The sequence below is a fragment of the Lethenteron reissneri genome, chromosome 47 (assembly GCF_015708825.2).
Source record: "Lethenteron reissneri isolate LAM-NWPU_2019-01 chromosome 47, ASM1570882v1, whole genome shotgun sequence".
Taxonomy (NCBI): domain Eukaryota; kingdom Metazoa; phylum Chordata; class Hyperoartia; order Petromyzontiformes; family Petromyzontidae; genus Lethenteron; species Lethenteron reissneri.
The window spans coordinates 925,955-942,690 of NC_083825.1; the positions used below are offsets into that span (position 1 = coordinate 925,955).

A 16,736-nucleotide genomic window follows, 5' to 3' on the forward strand; every position below is an offset into this window, starting at 1 on the left:
GGTGTTAGCTGTGGCCTGGGAATCTTTACACAACGTCCTCCCGCGTTCATAGCACAGCGCGCTAACCACCGTGCCACCACTCCGCCCCTTATCGTGTGTGCGTTAACTTCTTCTCGTGACGGACAAGACGACGTTCGTGTTTTCTTCTCTCCTTAGCCAGCGTTGCGTGGCAAGGTCACCGAAGCGACCAACATTGCGAAGGGCAGAGACGCGTCTGCCCGCCGTAGTCTCGCGCGCACCGTGGCGGCAGTCAAATTTCACCATTCGACCTCAACGTCTCATTTATATTAACTTTGACCCCGCGGCCACCCCAACCCGATGGTGGAAGGACCGCCCAATGGACCACGCAGAGGCCAGCGGGCGTTAAAGGCTCCAAATCTGTCCTCCGGTCTCATCTGGGTCGTCAAAACGATCGCAAGTCTGACATTGCGGATATATGTGTCTTAAAAAAAAACAATTGCGCGAGCGAGTAAAATACCGTCTGAAACGGGGGTGGGGAGGGGGGTGATAACAAAAAAGTGAAGAAGATGAAAAAAAATAGTCGTGGAGAGATGAATGGACGCGAAGATGTAAGAACAGAGACACGTGGAGATGAATTGCGGCGGGCATGAGCAGGTAGCCCGACGCATTTGAAGAGGTGCGTGGAATAAATGAGTGGGAAGCCCAGCTGGGGTTCCAGCCAACATAACCGTCTGCGAGCTCGCGTAATTGGCACCGTTGTGAGCGGACAAAAAGCGTCTCCCCCATGGTCCGCGAGCGCGGCATCGACTAATTGTACGGCTCTATTCCGCGGGACGGTGCTGGAGCGAAAAAAAGAAGGAAAAAAAACCCTGTGGAAACTCAGAGCAAGACTCTCTCCTCCCCCCTCCGCCCGCACTCGCGCCCATGCTGTACCCCCCCACCCCGCGCGAGCCGGTTAGTCTGGCCCAGCGCCCACTTCTCAAAAAACTACGGCGCTTGGCAAATAGAGTGGAACCTGGCGAATGTCATCGGTCGTTTCTGAATAATAATAATAATATATATTTTTCACACGCTGTTTTTCGTTTTGCTCCGCGCCTGTGTTATAATGTGCTCCGTGACGTTAGTACAATGTTTACGGCGTGGTGAAATGGAGAATCGTTCTTTATTTGAGCCCTGCCGGCCGAGGTGAATGTCTTCCTTTTAACATGGTCCACCTAAGCGTAGCCGTTTAGCCGGGCAATTTGCACTCGCAGAGAATCATTTGTTGATTGGAATTATCATTAGGAGGAGGTGTTCGTAGCATGCACGCACCCACGCACGCACCCACGCACGCACCCACGCACGCACCCACGCACGCACCCACGCCAGCACCTACGCCAGCACCCACGCACGCACCCACGCACCCACCCACGCACCCACGCCAGCACCCACCCACGCACGCACGCACCCACGCACCCACGCACCCACCCACGCACCCACCCACGCACCCACCCACGCACCCACGCACCCACCCACGCACCCACGCACCCACACCGACACCCACGCACGCACCCACGCACCCACGCACGCACATGCTTTCAGTTGACTCGTGCAACTTGTCCGAAGTCCAAATCACTGCGCTGTCGGCCGCGGTTTGAAAGGCACTGCTGAAATCGCCGCTTCGTTTCGAGGGAGATTTATTAACCGCTCCCTCGCATTTAAGCCCCTTTTTGTGTCGGGATTTTAGTCGGCGCTCAATGATTTATTTGACGTGGCCGATATTTGATGCCCGTGCACTCGTACTCGTAAATTAATCGGCGAGGTCGCGCACATTCACGGCTTTCTAAGAAAAACGTAAAAGGAGTCTAATGTTCTTCGGCGAGCCTCGCCTCCCGCACGCGTCAACGCTCTCATCCTCCCAATGGCGATGCCGTGGCATTGCCCGCTCGGCAGTCGAATCTCGTGTGGCGAGGACCTGGCGCGGTTTTCTTAAAACCCCCAGATGCGTCGTGAATATCGTTTGTCGTGAATTGGACGAGCGCGGTGGCCCAGAAGGGGAAGGCTCGTTTGATGAGATTTACTCGGCGCAGATGGTGGGAAGAATTGGCAGGAGGGAGCTAGGATTTAGCAAATGCAGTCCGCGAGTGGTAATTGATAATGACGATGATAATGATGTCGAAGAGGAGGAGATGCTAATACTGCAGCGGTAGTGAAAGTGGTTCTGTCATTGTAGGCGATGCGTTGTCACTCCCGCTAACCGTTATATTTTTTACGCATTTCAAATTACATTTAAAAGATTAAACGGCACATGGATAAAACAGTTTGCACGGACAAAACCGAACAAGAGCAACTCGAGCAGCTACGGCAGACAGGGGTCTGCACCCTACTTGATGAGCTGTCCCACCCCCACCGCATGAGGAACCGGAGCGTGCATCCGGCGGAATTGTTCCCGCACGCCTCTCGCCGTCGATCGCTCGACGGAACGAGGAAGCAGAGTCGACGGCGCTCGGCTCTCCAACCCCGCCGGCTCGCTCCCCCGAGAGGCCGAGCTCACGGCTCGAGGAGACTCGCATTAATTGGCATGCTTTTGGGATTCTCCGGCGCGGCTACCCCCCCCCCCCCGGGGTGATTACCGCTGCACGAGGTCGCCCGCCAGTAAGTCGTAATTAAGACGCGTGTTTGCCGCTGAAGCGCCCGCGTGCAGATCGTGCATGGCAGCGCGGTGTCGGAGGCTTCTCGCGGTACGGTGGTAGTCTTGGTCAATCCACTGCTGAATGAGGGCCTCCCGCACACCGTGCCAGGGAGCCGTATATCCAGGGAGCCCCTCGGAGTTACGTCGACCCACAGGAGCTATCTGAGCTTGTGTGACGTGCCGGCTGTAATAGGTGCTCGCTAGCATCACACGGTGGATGCGTGTGTGTATTAGTATATGGGCGTGCATTGTGTGTATCAGATGTATGTGTGTTTGTAGATGGGGTGTGTATAGTAGTTTGTGTGCATGTGTGTCTATATCGGTCTCTCTGAATGTGTGCATGTCTATGTGTGTGTTTGTGTGGAGAGCAGCAGTGTCGTGGTTAGCGTACTGCGCTATGATTCCTGCTCACAGCCAACACCAGTGTTGATTTTTGAACTGGTCCTGGGCCTATCCTAGCTCGACTCGGCCTGAAATTATTACCTGGTAAGGTGTGTAAACGTCACCACTAGAGAGACAAAGGTGGTCGGGCGTGGTGCTGGCCACCCACCCCATCGTGTGCCACAGTGCCGGCCTTCATAGGTGTCCGCTAACAGCACTTGCCCCAACAGTCTGTTAAGGGCATACGGGTGATGTTTGTGTTTTGTGCCTCCCTGGGGCGCCGTGTGTGACGTGCCGCTCTGTCTGCCAGGTTTACCGCGGCCCGGCCACACGCCCGAGCTGTCGCCGTACTACCCGCTCTCCCCCGGCGCCATGGGGCAGATCCCTCACCTGGGCTGGTGAGCACCGCACGTAACTCGCCAAACTCACTCACACGCACGCACACTCACTCACACGCTCACCCGTTTGCTCACGCGCATGCAACTCACGCACTCACTCAATCACGTGCTCACTCGCTCACTTACACCCAACTCACATGCTCAGTCAATCACGTGCTCACTCGCTGAATTACTCGCTCACACCCAACTAACGTACTCACTCAATCACGCGTTCGCTCACTCACTCGCACACTGACATCCTCGCTCAACTCGCACGCACTCACTCGCCCACTCACCCATTCAGTGACTCACCCTCGCGCTCATTCACTGCCACCCAATCCACCCACTCATTCCCCTCCAGTTGTGACGCACGCGCATCTCGCTCTCGTCCTACCGTCGCCGCTCCCCAGGAATACAAACTCAACATCTGTCATCGGCAGCTGTGGTGATTAATGGTTTCGCTCACTCGTTTGTGAAAACACAGATCTCGCTTTCCAAACCGCCGCTGGTAGATGCGTCGCTTGTAATTGATAGGCCTAATTGGAAACGTCGTTATCTAAAACATTTGTCGCCATGCGAAAATTCACGCGTCCGTAGCCGCGTTGCCACCGCGGTTGGGGATTTGGTCTAAAATGTAATTAATACGCGCGAGCAACAATACATTGGAGCACACTGTTACTCCGTAACTGTCCGATGACTAATGGCGCGTAATGGTCTACTCGATGTTTATACCATGCATGACGTTCACATTTCGTCACCGCATTTGCGACTTACGCTAAGAGCCGGCGTTTAAGAAAAATAGTTTTTTTTATTTCATTATTAACCTTGCACGAGGGTCGTAATCGTTTGAGCGTAATGTTTTTTTTTATCGATTACTTACATGAGTATGGGATATTATGATTTTGTAAAATATTGTGTTTATTGCACGAGACCTTTTACGTTTTAACGTCTCGTTATTTTAGCCGTTTTTATGCCGCGATGTTCGTCATTAAATGCTGCGAATTAGCCCCCTAATTGGGCACGTGAAATTTTTACGCGTGGGCTTTTTGCTAATAACGTAAATGATTCCCTTATACATTTTTTGGGTCCGGATCGCCACTTAACCTAAAATTCCGATGCGCGTGATACACCCTCCTGCACCAGTTTTACTTCTCTCTGCCGTCGGAGAGCGATCCACACACGTCAAACAATCTTGTCTGACGTTTCGCTGGTCGTTACATCCAGCATCATGAGGCGGATGCCGGAATTGCGGGACACCTCGTCGGGTCGTGGGCCTTCTGTAGGCGGTGTGATGTCTTCAGAGTGATGCCCATAGGCCAATGTATTCGCAAACGATTGTGATGTGTTGCAGTAGCTTGCAATAAATTACGTCAGCTATGTCGACATGAAGATACGTGTGTGTATAGTTCCGTGGCGACCAGGCTAGTCTATAATCGTTAACAACCCTAGACAGTACTGCTGTCATAATATTAAGTAAAAAACGATGTAATGTATTTTATGTCCTGTATTAATAGGGCCATCAAATTAACAAGAAATGTATTACTCCAAATACATTAGTTAAAGGCAGCAAAAATAAAACGTAACGTATTATCCAGAGTGCAATAAGAAGCAATCATGCCATAATAACGATGAACGTATTTAAAAAATACACCCGCTGTTTAAGACATGATTTAGCCATTTGCAAGAAAATAATTGCGTGCGTTTGCGAGCAAGCGAAAGAGCCCCGTGTGTCGTTAACGTACTTGGCCTGCGCTTCTAACGTCGCTGCAGGGACCCACCCGTCCGTGTGTGTCTTGACACCGGGGGGGGGGGTTCGAAAGTTCGGACGATGTTTTTTTTTCGCACTGCGTTTCATTTCCATCCACATGAAGAAGAAAAAAATCTGAACGACGCTTAACGAGCTTTGCGGATGTGCGCCGTGGCAGCAGCGTCGTAATTACCGTCGCCTTCTCTGTCCGTCGGCCCCGACGAACGCGCGCCAATACGCGGCGATTCCTGCCAATTGGGGGCCATTAGCGTTCCGTTAGCGTGCCGTTAGCATGCCGTTAGTGTGCCCTTAGCGTGCCGTTAGTGTGCCGTGAGCCGATACCCGCTGCTGCCTCGCGATGATTCGTTTCCGCTAATAGATTCAGAGATTCAGGTCTCTGGTGGGATTAAGCAAATTTAGGAAAATTTAATTATCCGGTTGTGACATTTGATTTTTTTATTTAAATTGCCGGTTATTTGCATACTTTGATCTGATAACAGATTGTAACGCCCTCCCAGTAGGGTGGTGATTATGCTTCCAGCTGCTGAGCCCACAGCTGACACCTGACATGCCCCCTCCCTGCTGTCCGTCTGTCCGTTCCGCTTTCTTCTCATATGCATCGAGCGCACGTAAAACTAAACATACACGTATATACTACGCGACCCGTCCATTGTGTGTGTGCATGCGACATAGCAACGAGGCTGCAAGGATATTGAAAGTAGCGGTAATGGCAATTCAACTTAACCGGGAGTCGGTTTTCGCTGACAGCATCATGATTGATGATCGATTACTGTGTTTGGTCAACGTAATGGATCTGGTCAAGTTTTTGTGTCGTCAGGAGCCCTCACCACCTAACACAGCCAAACAAATTAAATTGTCGAATCCCGTGCCAACTTGACCTGTGAGATGAAACGACAGTAATTGCCGAGTTGTTAAACGCTCGTGCACCACGTGACAACTTTATTTTTAGGAAAAATAAAAATAGGTTCTCCTCTTTCTGGCAATTAAACTGGTGTTAAGATGTTCAAACACCAAATGAATACCTGTTGCAAAGCATTACGTCTACATTTACCACACGGACTTGTGGTGAACATGCAAACAAACATGCTCTGATAATATACGCATTGTCGTTGAAACTGATTTGGCCTACGCCAGATTAATTTCCTTTGCCACGTTTGGTGGTGGAGGGCCCTGCTGATGCACATTTATCCAGATCAATTACGTTGCTCTAATCCACAAATCGAACTATGAAAAATAACGTCATTTTACTTGCCCAGGGAAGCCTCGCCAAGTACCAGGCAGGTCCCAACTACGTTGCGAACCCCTGCTACTTTATGTATAAAACCGATGACGTGAGTTCATTTCATGGCTACGGCTAACATTGGTGGCGAGCGACATCCGAACCGGTTCTGTAGGTCCCTGCCCATCGCCCCACCGCTATGAAGTACGATCAAATGGGGCCACCCATGACCACGGGTCGACAACCTGCGGCTCTTTGAAGCACCGCTTCGTGACGTTGTCTATTAAGGACTGCCCTCCCGTATTCACATGCGTTGGGGCACTTGAAATATCGAGTTCGTTTTTTTTATTTACAAAATTCTGAAAAAATCGCCCCCTTGTTATTTTTGGTTTTCCGACCCCTGCCCATGACCCAATATGGCGGGGGGAGGAGGCTTTCATCCTGCAGGGATTGACAAAGGGTTGTGCGTTGTCGTAACGCAAGGGTTGGGGCAAGTGCAGTGAGGCAGGTCAGATGCAATGGTCATGAGAGTCGATCTTGATTCATTCCGACTCGGGCCCCCTGAGTAATCCCCACCCATGCCACTCAGGTTCTATTTCTTGTGATTAATACATCCACATCGCCTAGGCCGGGGCTACCTGTAGGTTGATTCTGCTATAAAATCTTTACCTGCTGCAAAGAGTCGATGTGACGATGTTACTGCTTGAGAGACGGAGATGGCCTCTCACTCGTGGCGCTCGCAACAGTTTTGCTCTTCTCTTGCTTGCTGACCTTAATAGGTGCTTGCTAACGGGTTGTTCTCTCACCAGCTGCCAATGCTAAATAAACTGGAGGCCCTCATATTTTTAAACAGGCAGCACACGCGCACATGCATGCGTGTACTTACATTAATGTGGGGAGCGGCGTCGCAGCGCTTAGCGCTCTGCGCTACGGAACCCGTTAACCCGACTTAAATTCTCCACTCCTTCTAACACCAGCGACATTTATCTGAACCGCTCCTGTGTCTCTCCTACATCAACACGGCCTGAGATGAGTGCCTGGTGTGGTGCGTAAATGTCAGCACTGGGGTGACAAAGGCAGCCGGGCGTGGTGCTGGCAATCCACCCCGTCGTGTGCTGGCCTTCATAGGTGCTCGCAGACGGAAGTTTCCCCAACAGCCTGTTAAAGTCTGTTTAAGGCTTTCTGGGGATCTTTGTCTTTATTCACATTGAGCTGTGGCTCGGTGGTTAGCGCACCACACCATACCCCCAACTCGGTGACCTGCGTGTTTGTTCCCAGTTAACATTTGAGGCGAGTAATCTTTCAAGTCGGCCTCCTATAGGTCAACTCAGCTTTAAATAAGTACTCGGTACGATGTGTAGACAGCATGATGCGAGTGTGGAGCTGGCTCCAGCTTCCCCTCCCACACTGTAATTGGTTTGAATAGGTGCTCGCTAACAACACTTGCCCCAACAATTTTTTCTAGGTTACACGGGGGCGGTGGGGGATCTTTGTCTACATGCAGACGTTTTTGTTGTTGGCGTTAACCCCTACTCTCTCCGCTGTTTGTCTGACCCCGGCCCCACAGGCAGGGGCAGCCCCTCTACCCCCTGGCTGGGGGCTTCCGCCCCCCCTACCCCACAGCGCTCGTCAATTCTTCCATGTCCAGGTGAGACGCTCCTCGCTATCGAACCAGCGGCAGTGCGCTGTAGCCACCGGACCACCGCCCCCCGTACGGACGTAACAAAAGAGGCACGTGTGCGCAGACCGGTGCGCGGACACGCGTCCGCGTGCTAGCGTGTGCCAAACCGTACCCAGGTGGAGTGTCGCGCGTGCGTAAGATGCCTCCGCTGCGGGGAAGCAGGCGCAGCAAGTAGGTCGCGTCGTGTATTCATGTCGCAGCAGCGCCATGCGTTGGGTACTTGTGTGTGCCCAACCCTCCAGTCGGTTTCCTGCTGTAAGCTTCTAATTGGGCAAAACATTTCGGGGGCAGGGACCTCTTGAGATTGAACCCTGAAGTACCCGTTGACACCTGCAAGAGAATAGTTTTAATTGTTAAAACTGGAGCTGGGCTTAGGCGGACACAGACAAGGAGGGGGACGAGGCAGCGAGAGACTGAGGCAGGGAATACATGAATTGACCACACACAACGCAGGAGAAGACGACGACGATGATGGAAGAGTGGAAGAGTGGAGGGAGAGTGGCGGGGAGGGCCGCTGAGTGCCGCCACCGCCGCGCGTCGGCTCAGCGGGGGGGGGGGGGGGGGGGGTGGGGTGCTCCTCGCTGCGTCGCGGAGCTGAAATTGGCAAATTCGGCTAAATCAGCCCGCACAGTGGCGAGTGCTGCGAGAGGCGGTGAGTAAAACCCCCGATAATGCTCGCGGATAAGAGGCGCGCATGAGTGACTTGCGGGATTTACTACCCAGGTCTCCCAGGCCCCGTGTTTATGGGCTCAGGCTTGTTTTTGTCACGCCAGTCGCCCCTCACTTCTCCGTCAGGCTCGATAATAATAATGATAATCCGCGGAAACAGCTAAAGCATCGCCCGGTAGTTGTTAATATTAAATAAATAAAAACATGTCCTTGGAGTATTTCGGATTATTTCACCTACCAGTGATCTAACATATTTACACCGTCACAGAGCAAAGCAGCTGTCTTATTGTTTCGTTAAAACGTTACGGAATTCTTATGTTGGTTTATCAGACTTTACAACGTACACTTGAGGGGCCTCTCTCCTCATTGTCTTAGCCAATGTATGCGATATATGGGAAATGTAAGAATTTCTCAAGTTATATATGTTTTGAAATGATTAACGGTGACGTTTTTGCAATCTGAAAGAAGAAAAAAATGACGGGAGCATACGTGTTCATCCATGTACAAATCATTAAACTTATCAGAATTTGAATATTTATGTAGACTGCAGGAGGAATCACAGATGTCCAGTAGGGTGGAGTTGATAAAAGGTGGGTAAAGGCACAGCCCTGAAATTTCCTGCTCACACCGCTGCTGCCAGAAGGAACGCTCCACTAGAAGCAGCTCTTGAAAGCACCTCTCTCTTGAGGATATCTTGGCCTACTCTTTCACTCATAATATTACAAATCTTATCTCGACGTAAAAAAAATTCGAGCTGAAAATAAATCTATTCAACGTCAAATACCGATGACAATAATAAAATAAAAACACACTTGGACTTCACCGGGTATGACCAGTGCTTCCGCAGATTTCTACCCATTGTCGCATTAGTAACGGCAAGCGGGCCGTTATAATGAAGGCTGGCCCTGGGGTGCGATGGCCCCCTTTGCGTTGCGATTGTTCAGCATGTCCCCCGGCGTTCGGGATACCTGCGCCATTTGCATCATCGACGTGCGGCTAGCGCGCACACGCTCGGTATCTCGCTCGCTCGCCAGCGCAGGATGAATAATCCATGGCCCGCTCGGGGCTATTCCCAGCGCCGCCGTCGCCCTCGGGCGCTTGAGCGGCTCGCCCGCCGCTCATCCGCAGGTTACTGCGCAAAGCGCGCAGCTGCCTCGTCCTGTTTGTTAGGAACTCCAGCAGGTAATTTGCACGGGGAACTGGAAGAGGCGTCGCGGACGAACGAGAGAGAGAGAGAAAAAGCCATCGGTGGCGGTGTCCGTGTGGGTAAATGGCAAAGATTTGTGTAGCCGGCTTCTCTGGCGCGCCGTTTGTAGTGCTAACCATGACAGTAATTAGCATGAGGTCAGGCCGAGGGATCCCCCAAGTGGCACGCTGCTGAATATTTGATAACGCTGCGTAATTAATTTTGAATGAATCGTTTGACAATAAACTCCGTGCTGCCGCCACGGAAAGCTGCTGAGAGGGAGTTTGCTTGGGGAGGGGGGGAGGGGAAGTAAAAAAAAATAATAAATAATTTTTGGAGAAAGTGAATTGATGTCACCATGATGTTACCTTGGGAATTTGGCCAGAGCCGTCTCAAACTTTAGTTGAAGATTTGAACCAAATGGCCTCATTTTATCCCCGAAACTGCCACTCAACAGTTTTCTTAAATAATTATTTACGTTTTAAATATATATGCAACCTTTTCTTGATTGTAACCCACCCGCATCAATGCAGTGTTTTTGGCTTTCGATTTATTTTGGTTGTCATGTGTTCTCGAATGGTGCTTACTTTTTATGGTTGTATTATTATTCGCTAAGTGTGCCTGTGGACATGCTCGCGTGCTGAGTGTAGAGGTGGCCACCTGGTGTTTGTGTTGGTGTGCTCCTGTGAGTGTGCATGCCGCCGCTGTGTGTACGTACATCTGATATGCCTCGTGTATGCTGAGACCTGTGTGTACCTTGTGCGTCTGGCCGCGTGTGTGCGCATCTGCGTTTCTGTGCCCGCACACATTTGTACCTCTGCGTGTGTGTGTGCCTGCGTGTGTGTGTGGGGAGCGGTAGCACAGCAGTTAGCACCATGCGCTACGAACCCGGTGACCTAGGGTTCAATTCCTACTCGCGAACTATACTTGAGCCTCCCTCCCCCCCCAGGTTGATTCAGCCTCAATGAGTGATGTGGTGTGGTGTTTTTAAATCAGCACTAAGGGAGTGAGGGAGACGGACAGGCGTAGTGCCGGCCGCCCAAACCCTCTTGTGCTGCGCTGACCTTAATAGGTGCTCGCTCACATGACTTGCCGCAAAAGTCAGAGGCTATACGGAGGATCTTTGCTTTTGCGTGTTTGTCTCCGTGCACGTGCGTTTTTGCCTGTTTGCACGTGTGTGTACGTGTCTGTCACAAGCACATGTTTTTCTTGTGCTTGTGTTGCTTGCTCCCGTTCGCTTGCACCAGCGTGCGCGAAGTTCACCAACGCTCCCTCCCACCCTGTCCCCTCCTCCAGCTTCCTGTCGGGCCGGTACCCGCCCCACATGGTGCACCCGTCACACGGCCTGCCACCCACCGGCATCCCGCACCCGGCCATCGTCACGCCGCCCGTCAAACAGGAGGCTCACAGCGGCGCCAACGGCTCGGAGCACCAGTAGGCATCGCGATCCCCACGCGGGGGGAGGGGTGGGGGGGGGGGTCACGGGCACTGCCACCGCACTCGCGCCCGGCTTCGGAGGAGTTTTGCCGACGACGACGTTGTGTTCGGCTCTGGGATCCCCCGCGTACTCGGAGCTTCATTTCAACCGGATTTTTTGAGCTGGGTCAGCGACCCTGGAAAATATGTCCTCGCCCGGCCCACCAAAACCAGTGTACCTCTTGCCTATGGCTGTGGCTACCGATTCACGTGCCCACCTGCTTGCGGCCTTGCAAGCTACGCGGAAAATATCCTAGTGAGACATGAAGCCCTGAGCCTCCTCGTATTATAGCTGTGGTGGGGAAACCTCCAAGCCGCGGACGGTGTAGCCACCCACAGTTCGTTTTTTCCACGAGGCCTACCACCACAAAGCAGGCTGAAAACGATATCCTGTCGCTGCGGAGGGGAGTATTTTTTGACCTGGCAATGCTGTGTTGCTAATTTTAGCGGTGCTCAGTCCAATGCGTGATCGAAATTTAGTGGGAACTCAAGTGTGGCACTGCCAAAGGTATTTTGAAAGTCCTATTTCGGGGGTTGTTTGACCAAACTTCACCACGCAGGTCGGTGCAGGGTAAGTGAAGGTAGGGCGCCACCCAGGACCAATTCGAGTTTCACTCGCCACCGATATTATCCGTGGTTCCGAATCGAACTTGCGCATGCCGGGTTTGTCGCACCGTGTTTTAACAACTGCACCGCCGCTCGCCCGTGAGCAAAAAGACAGACACAGATACAAAGCGCTCACACAGACGCGCACACAGACACTTGGCACGCACAGTATGCAGTGTTTGTGTGTGGAGTGTAGCGCGTTGGCGTGCTGTGCTACTACCACCGGTGACCCGAATTTCATTGCAGCCTCAAATGAGTACCTAGCGTGGTGTGTCAGCATCGCCACTGGGGAAACAAAGGTGGTCGGGCGTGGTGCTGGCCATCCACCCCCTCGTGTACCATTCCGGCCTTCATAGGTGCTCACGAACAACACTTGCCCCAACAGTCTGTGACTGGCTATGCGAGGGATCTTTGTACGGCACATTGCGGATCTACGGATGAAATGCGCCTTACAAATGTAAATTATTAGAACACCTGGGTCTGCCCCGTGACCTCCCCGTCAGCGAGCTTTCGACACTTCACATGGCCTCAGGCAGGATGCACCTAGCATGGCACAAGCGCTGCGGTGACGCCACCCCGCCACTTAGTGGCGAATGGCGGCGGCTGCTGCTGCCGTTGTTGGTGCGTGTGTGTGCGCCACACGCATTAAACGCTCCCGTGGGGGCCAGTGCACTTGGATGAGACACCCTTGAAGCGACCACCGCCACCAACCAGCTGCCCCCCCTCCCCCCCCACCACGCTTTCCGACAGGTGCGCGTGCCTCGTCGCCTGCCGTACTTCGCCACCTTCACAGCACCCCCCCCCCACCGCCCCCCCCCCCCACCTCTACCGAATGCGGATGAATTTTTCCCGAGAGCCCCGCGGTGTTGTTCACATACCTTTCTCGGGCCGCACAAACAACGCAGAGTTAAAGCTCCGTTATTACTCATTGCTCCGTTATTCCTCTTCACTGTCATTGTCGTTTTTATCGGCCGGGTGGCGGTGGCTGTGCACGTGGCTGCTTGTCATCCAGCGTTGTGGAGGCAGCAGCAGCGGGGGTTGGTGGATCACCGCACAGATGTTGTGAAACTTCCTTCCCGTGGGCGCCGAGGAAGACTAGAGTGTTGCCCCCTCGCGCATGTCGGTTTCCTCCGGGTGCTCCGATTACCTCCCACATGGAAACACTCGTTAATTGGCCGATAACACCTTCATTTATAGCGGACCGTGGAGCTTGAGCAATTGTTGGACCCCGGCCGCTGCTTTCCCGCTTCTCCGTGGTTCTCCCTCGTGCCCCGAGCGCACGCTGTCCTCGAGTGAACGAACCCTGCGTGGCGTCGCAAGTTGATAACGCCGCCGCCGTCCTCCTTCCCACCAGGAAACAGAACTCCAAGAAGGAGGCGGAGGAGAAGAAGCCGCACATCAAGAAACCGCTCAACGCGTTCATGCTCTTCATGAAGGAGATGAGGGCCAAAGTGATCGCCGAGTGCACGCTCAAGGAGAGCGCCGCCATCAACCAGATCCTGGGCCGCCGGGTACGTGACACCACCGCCAGCCACCGCCCCACGCGCCGCTCACGCCCGCCCCGTCGCCACGGCCATTGTGCCGTGGCCCGCCGGGCGGAGGGGCCAAGCAGAAGAGTTGGGCGGAGAGCGGTGGAGGGGGGCTGGGTGCCCATTTTATATTCCTTGCACCAGGGCACATGCCAGCCATGCTTCGCCATTCACCACCGTGTTTATACGGCGAATCTCTAAGCCGAATCTCAAAGTACGTCGTTTGTGCGTGTGTGTTGTGTCCTGTGTGTGGGCTGTGTGCTTTGCGTGTGTTTGCTCACCGTGTACCGATCATCAGTGGCACGCCCTCTCACGAGAGGAGCAGGCCAAGTACTACGAGCTGGCGCGCAAGGAGAGGCAGCTCCACAGCCAGCTGTACCCTGGCTGGTCCGCGCGCGACAACTACGTGAGTATGCGCAGTGCACGCAGCCCAGACCGGAGACAGGGTGGCCTAGTGAAGGCCTAGTGGTGGCCTAGTGGTGGACTAGAGGTGGCTAAGTGGTGGCCAAGAGTTGAACTCGTGGTTGGCTAGTGGTGGCCTAGTGGTGGCCTAGTGAAGGCCTATTGGTGGCCTAGTGAAGGCCTAGTGGTGGCCTAGTGGTGGCCTAGTGGTGGACTAGAGGTGGCTAAGTGGTGGCCAAGAGTTGAACTCGTGGTTGGCTAGTGGTGGCCTAGTGGTGGCCTAGTGAAGGCCTATTGGTGGCCTAGTGAAGGCCTAGTGGTGGCCTAGTGAAGGCCTAGTGGTGGCCTAGTGGTGGCCTAGTGGTGGCCTAGTGAAGGCCTAGTGGTGGCCTAGTGGTGGCCTAGTGGTGGCCTAGTGAAGGCCTCGTGGTGGCCTGGTGAAGGCCTCGTGAAGGCCTAGTGGTGGCCTAGTGAAGGCCTAGTGGTGGCCTAGTGAAGGCCTAGTGGTGGCCTAGTGAAGGCCTAGTGGTGGCCTAGTGAAGGCCTAGTGGTGGCCTAGTGGTGGCCTGGTGAAGGCCTAGTGGTGGCCTGGTGAAGGCCTCGTGAAGGCCTAGTGAAGGCCTAGTGGTGGCCTAGTGGTGGCCTAGTGAAGGCCTAGTGGTGGTCTAGTGAAGGCCTAGTGAAGGCCTAGTAAAGGCCTAGTGGTGGCCTAGTGGTGGCCTAGTGGTGGCCTAGTGAAGGCCTAGTGGTGGCCTAGTGGTGGCCTAGTGGTGGCCTAGTGAAGGCCTAGTGAAGGCCTAGTGGTGGCCTAGTGAAGGCCTAGTGGTGGCCTAGTGAAGGCCTAGTGGTGGCCTAGTGGTGGCCTAGTGAAGGCCTAGTGGTGGTCTAGTGAAGGCCTAGTGAAGGCCTAGTAAAGGCCTAGTGGTGGCCTAGTGGTGGCCTAGTGGTGGCCTAGTGAAGGCCTAGTGGTGGCCTAGTGGTGGTCTAGTGAAGGCCTAGTGAAGGCCTAGTGAAGGCCTAGTGGTGGCCTAGTGAAGGCCTAGTGGTGGCCTAGTGAAGGCCTAGTGGTGGCCTAGTGGTGGCCTAGTGGTGGCCTAGTGAAGGCCTAGTGGTGGCCTAGTGGTGGCCTAGTGGTGGCCTAGTGAAGGCCTAGTGGTGGCCTAGTGGTGGCCTAGTGGTGGCCTAGTGAAGGCCTAGTGGTGGCCTAGTGGTGGCCTAGTGAAGGCCTAGTGGTGGCCTAGTGGTGGCCTAGTGGTGGCCTAGTGAAGGCCTAGTGGTGGCCTAGTGAAGGCCTAGTGAAGGCCTAGCGGTGGCCTAGTGGTGGCCTAGTGAAGGCCTAGTGGTAAGTTTACTTGACACTGAACCGCATCGACCATTGTCCGCACACTTCGAATCCCACCGGTGCCCAATTTATTTCTGTGAATAATCTAATTATATGGGCATCAATTATTAACCGCGCTGCTAAAAATGTAGCGGTAGCCAGCCTGCTTTTGGCTCAAGAGATGCATGTTAATGAGATGCTGTGTCTTCAGAGTGTGCAGACTTCTGTCGCATGCAATGATTGCATCTTCAGCCCCGGCCCAGAGCCACACTTGGCCGCGAGGCAAATTGAGGCATCGTCTTGTGACGCCAGCGTTGCACGGCCTCGTTCCGGCACGGCATGGCAAAGAGCTTGCAGTGGAAAAACCACCAGTACCACGAGGGCCCGGCTCCAGTGCGGCTCGGATGTGCCATTGGGAAAGGAGTTATAGGGTAGAACTTGTGCCTTGGGGGAGACGGCCCAATTCCAACCCCCCCCCCCCCCCCCGACGGTGCTCAGGCAGGCCAGGTGAGGTGCGGTCTTCAGGTGAGTGTGCCAAGCCAGTGTGGCGGCAACCGTGAGTTCGGTGTGGTGAGTGTGGTGACTTTAAGACCACTGGTTTTCACCAGGGCAAGAAGAAGAAAAGAAAAAGGGAGAAGCAGCCTGCTGAGCAGCCAGCCGTGATTGGTGAGTGATTCTCGTACAGTTTTGTCCGCTCACCACCCCCCCTCACCACCACCCCCCCCCCCCTCCCCCACGATAATCGACTTGATTCTCGAACGATCGTAAAGGAAAGTGACCGACGATGCAGAGAAGCCACCACCTACTGGTTCAGCGGCGACAGTGGCCCTTCGGGGGAGAAAAAAGAACAGCGCGCTAATCAACAGCAAAAAAGCCTGTTTGCCGTGTTCACATTTAAGGACCCGGCGACATTAACACATTAACAATTTACATCGATGAGATTGAGAAACGGCATTAATGTAAAAAAAATACTAATTGAAGATAATTTTTAAAAACCGTGAGGCCTTTAGCTGCCGTGTAAACGCGCGGCCGCACGTTTTAACGCCTCTTGGTCCGCAGTTAAAACGACGCCGAGTGGGCAAACGCCTTCACTGAGCGCTGTCAATCAAAAACTCAGCCCTTTCTTTTTGCTTTGGCTGTGACCGGGGCAAATCGGAATATGCGGAAGCGCTTACTTCATTTAACTAAGTTGTGTTTATTTGTTCAATAATTGCGGAAATGTAACAACAGAAGCTCGTTTGAGAAGGTACCTGGGCGTGTGATGCTGCCCAGGAACTGTTTCGGACTCGCAAAATAAACAGAAATTCTAGAGAGGAAATTGGCGCTTCCGTGCATTTCCAGCGGGCCCCGGCCGTGAAGAGTGCTCTTTGTAAATCGCTGGATAAATTCTTGACGTGTAAATTCATTCTTATTCGATTCTCTGATATAATTTCTAATCAATCCTGAACAAATCCCAATCATTTCTTTTTTTTTAAGTCTGTGCTTGGTT

The 16,736-nt window shown here is 53.3% G+C and overlaps 1 protein-coding gene across 11 annotated transcripts in view; it reads left to right on the forward strand.

Moving 5' to 3' along the window:
- Nucleotides 1–16,736, forward strand: part of LOC133354480 (transcription factor 7-like 2) — a 169,251-nt gene that overhangs the window by 139,884 nt on the left and 12,631 nt on the right. For 8 of the 11 annotated variants that reach the window (XM_061571340.1, XM_061571338.1, XM_061571341.1 and 5 more), the window contains exons 6-11: nt 3,324–3,411; nt 7,945–8,025; nt 11,210–11,347; nt 13,350–13,506; nt 13,823–13,930; nt 15,856–15,913. In XM_061571340.1, coding sequence (XP_061427324.1) covers nt 3,324–3,411; nt 7,945–8,025; nt 11,210–11,347; nt 13,350–13,506; nt 13,823–13,930; nt 15,856–15,913 — 630 coding nt within the window. The remainder of the gene's footprint in view (nt 1–3,323; nt 3,412–7,944; nt 8,026–11,209; nt 11,348–13,349; nt 13,507–13,822; nt 13,931–15,855; nt 15,914–16,736) is intronic. The other 3 variants (XM_061571339.1, XM_061571342.1, XM_061571344.1) reach the window with 1 other exon arrangement.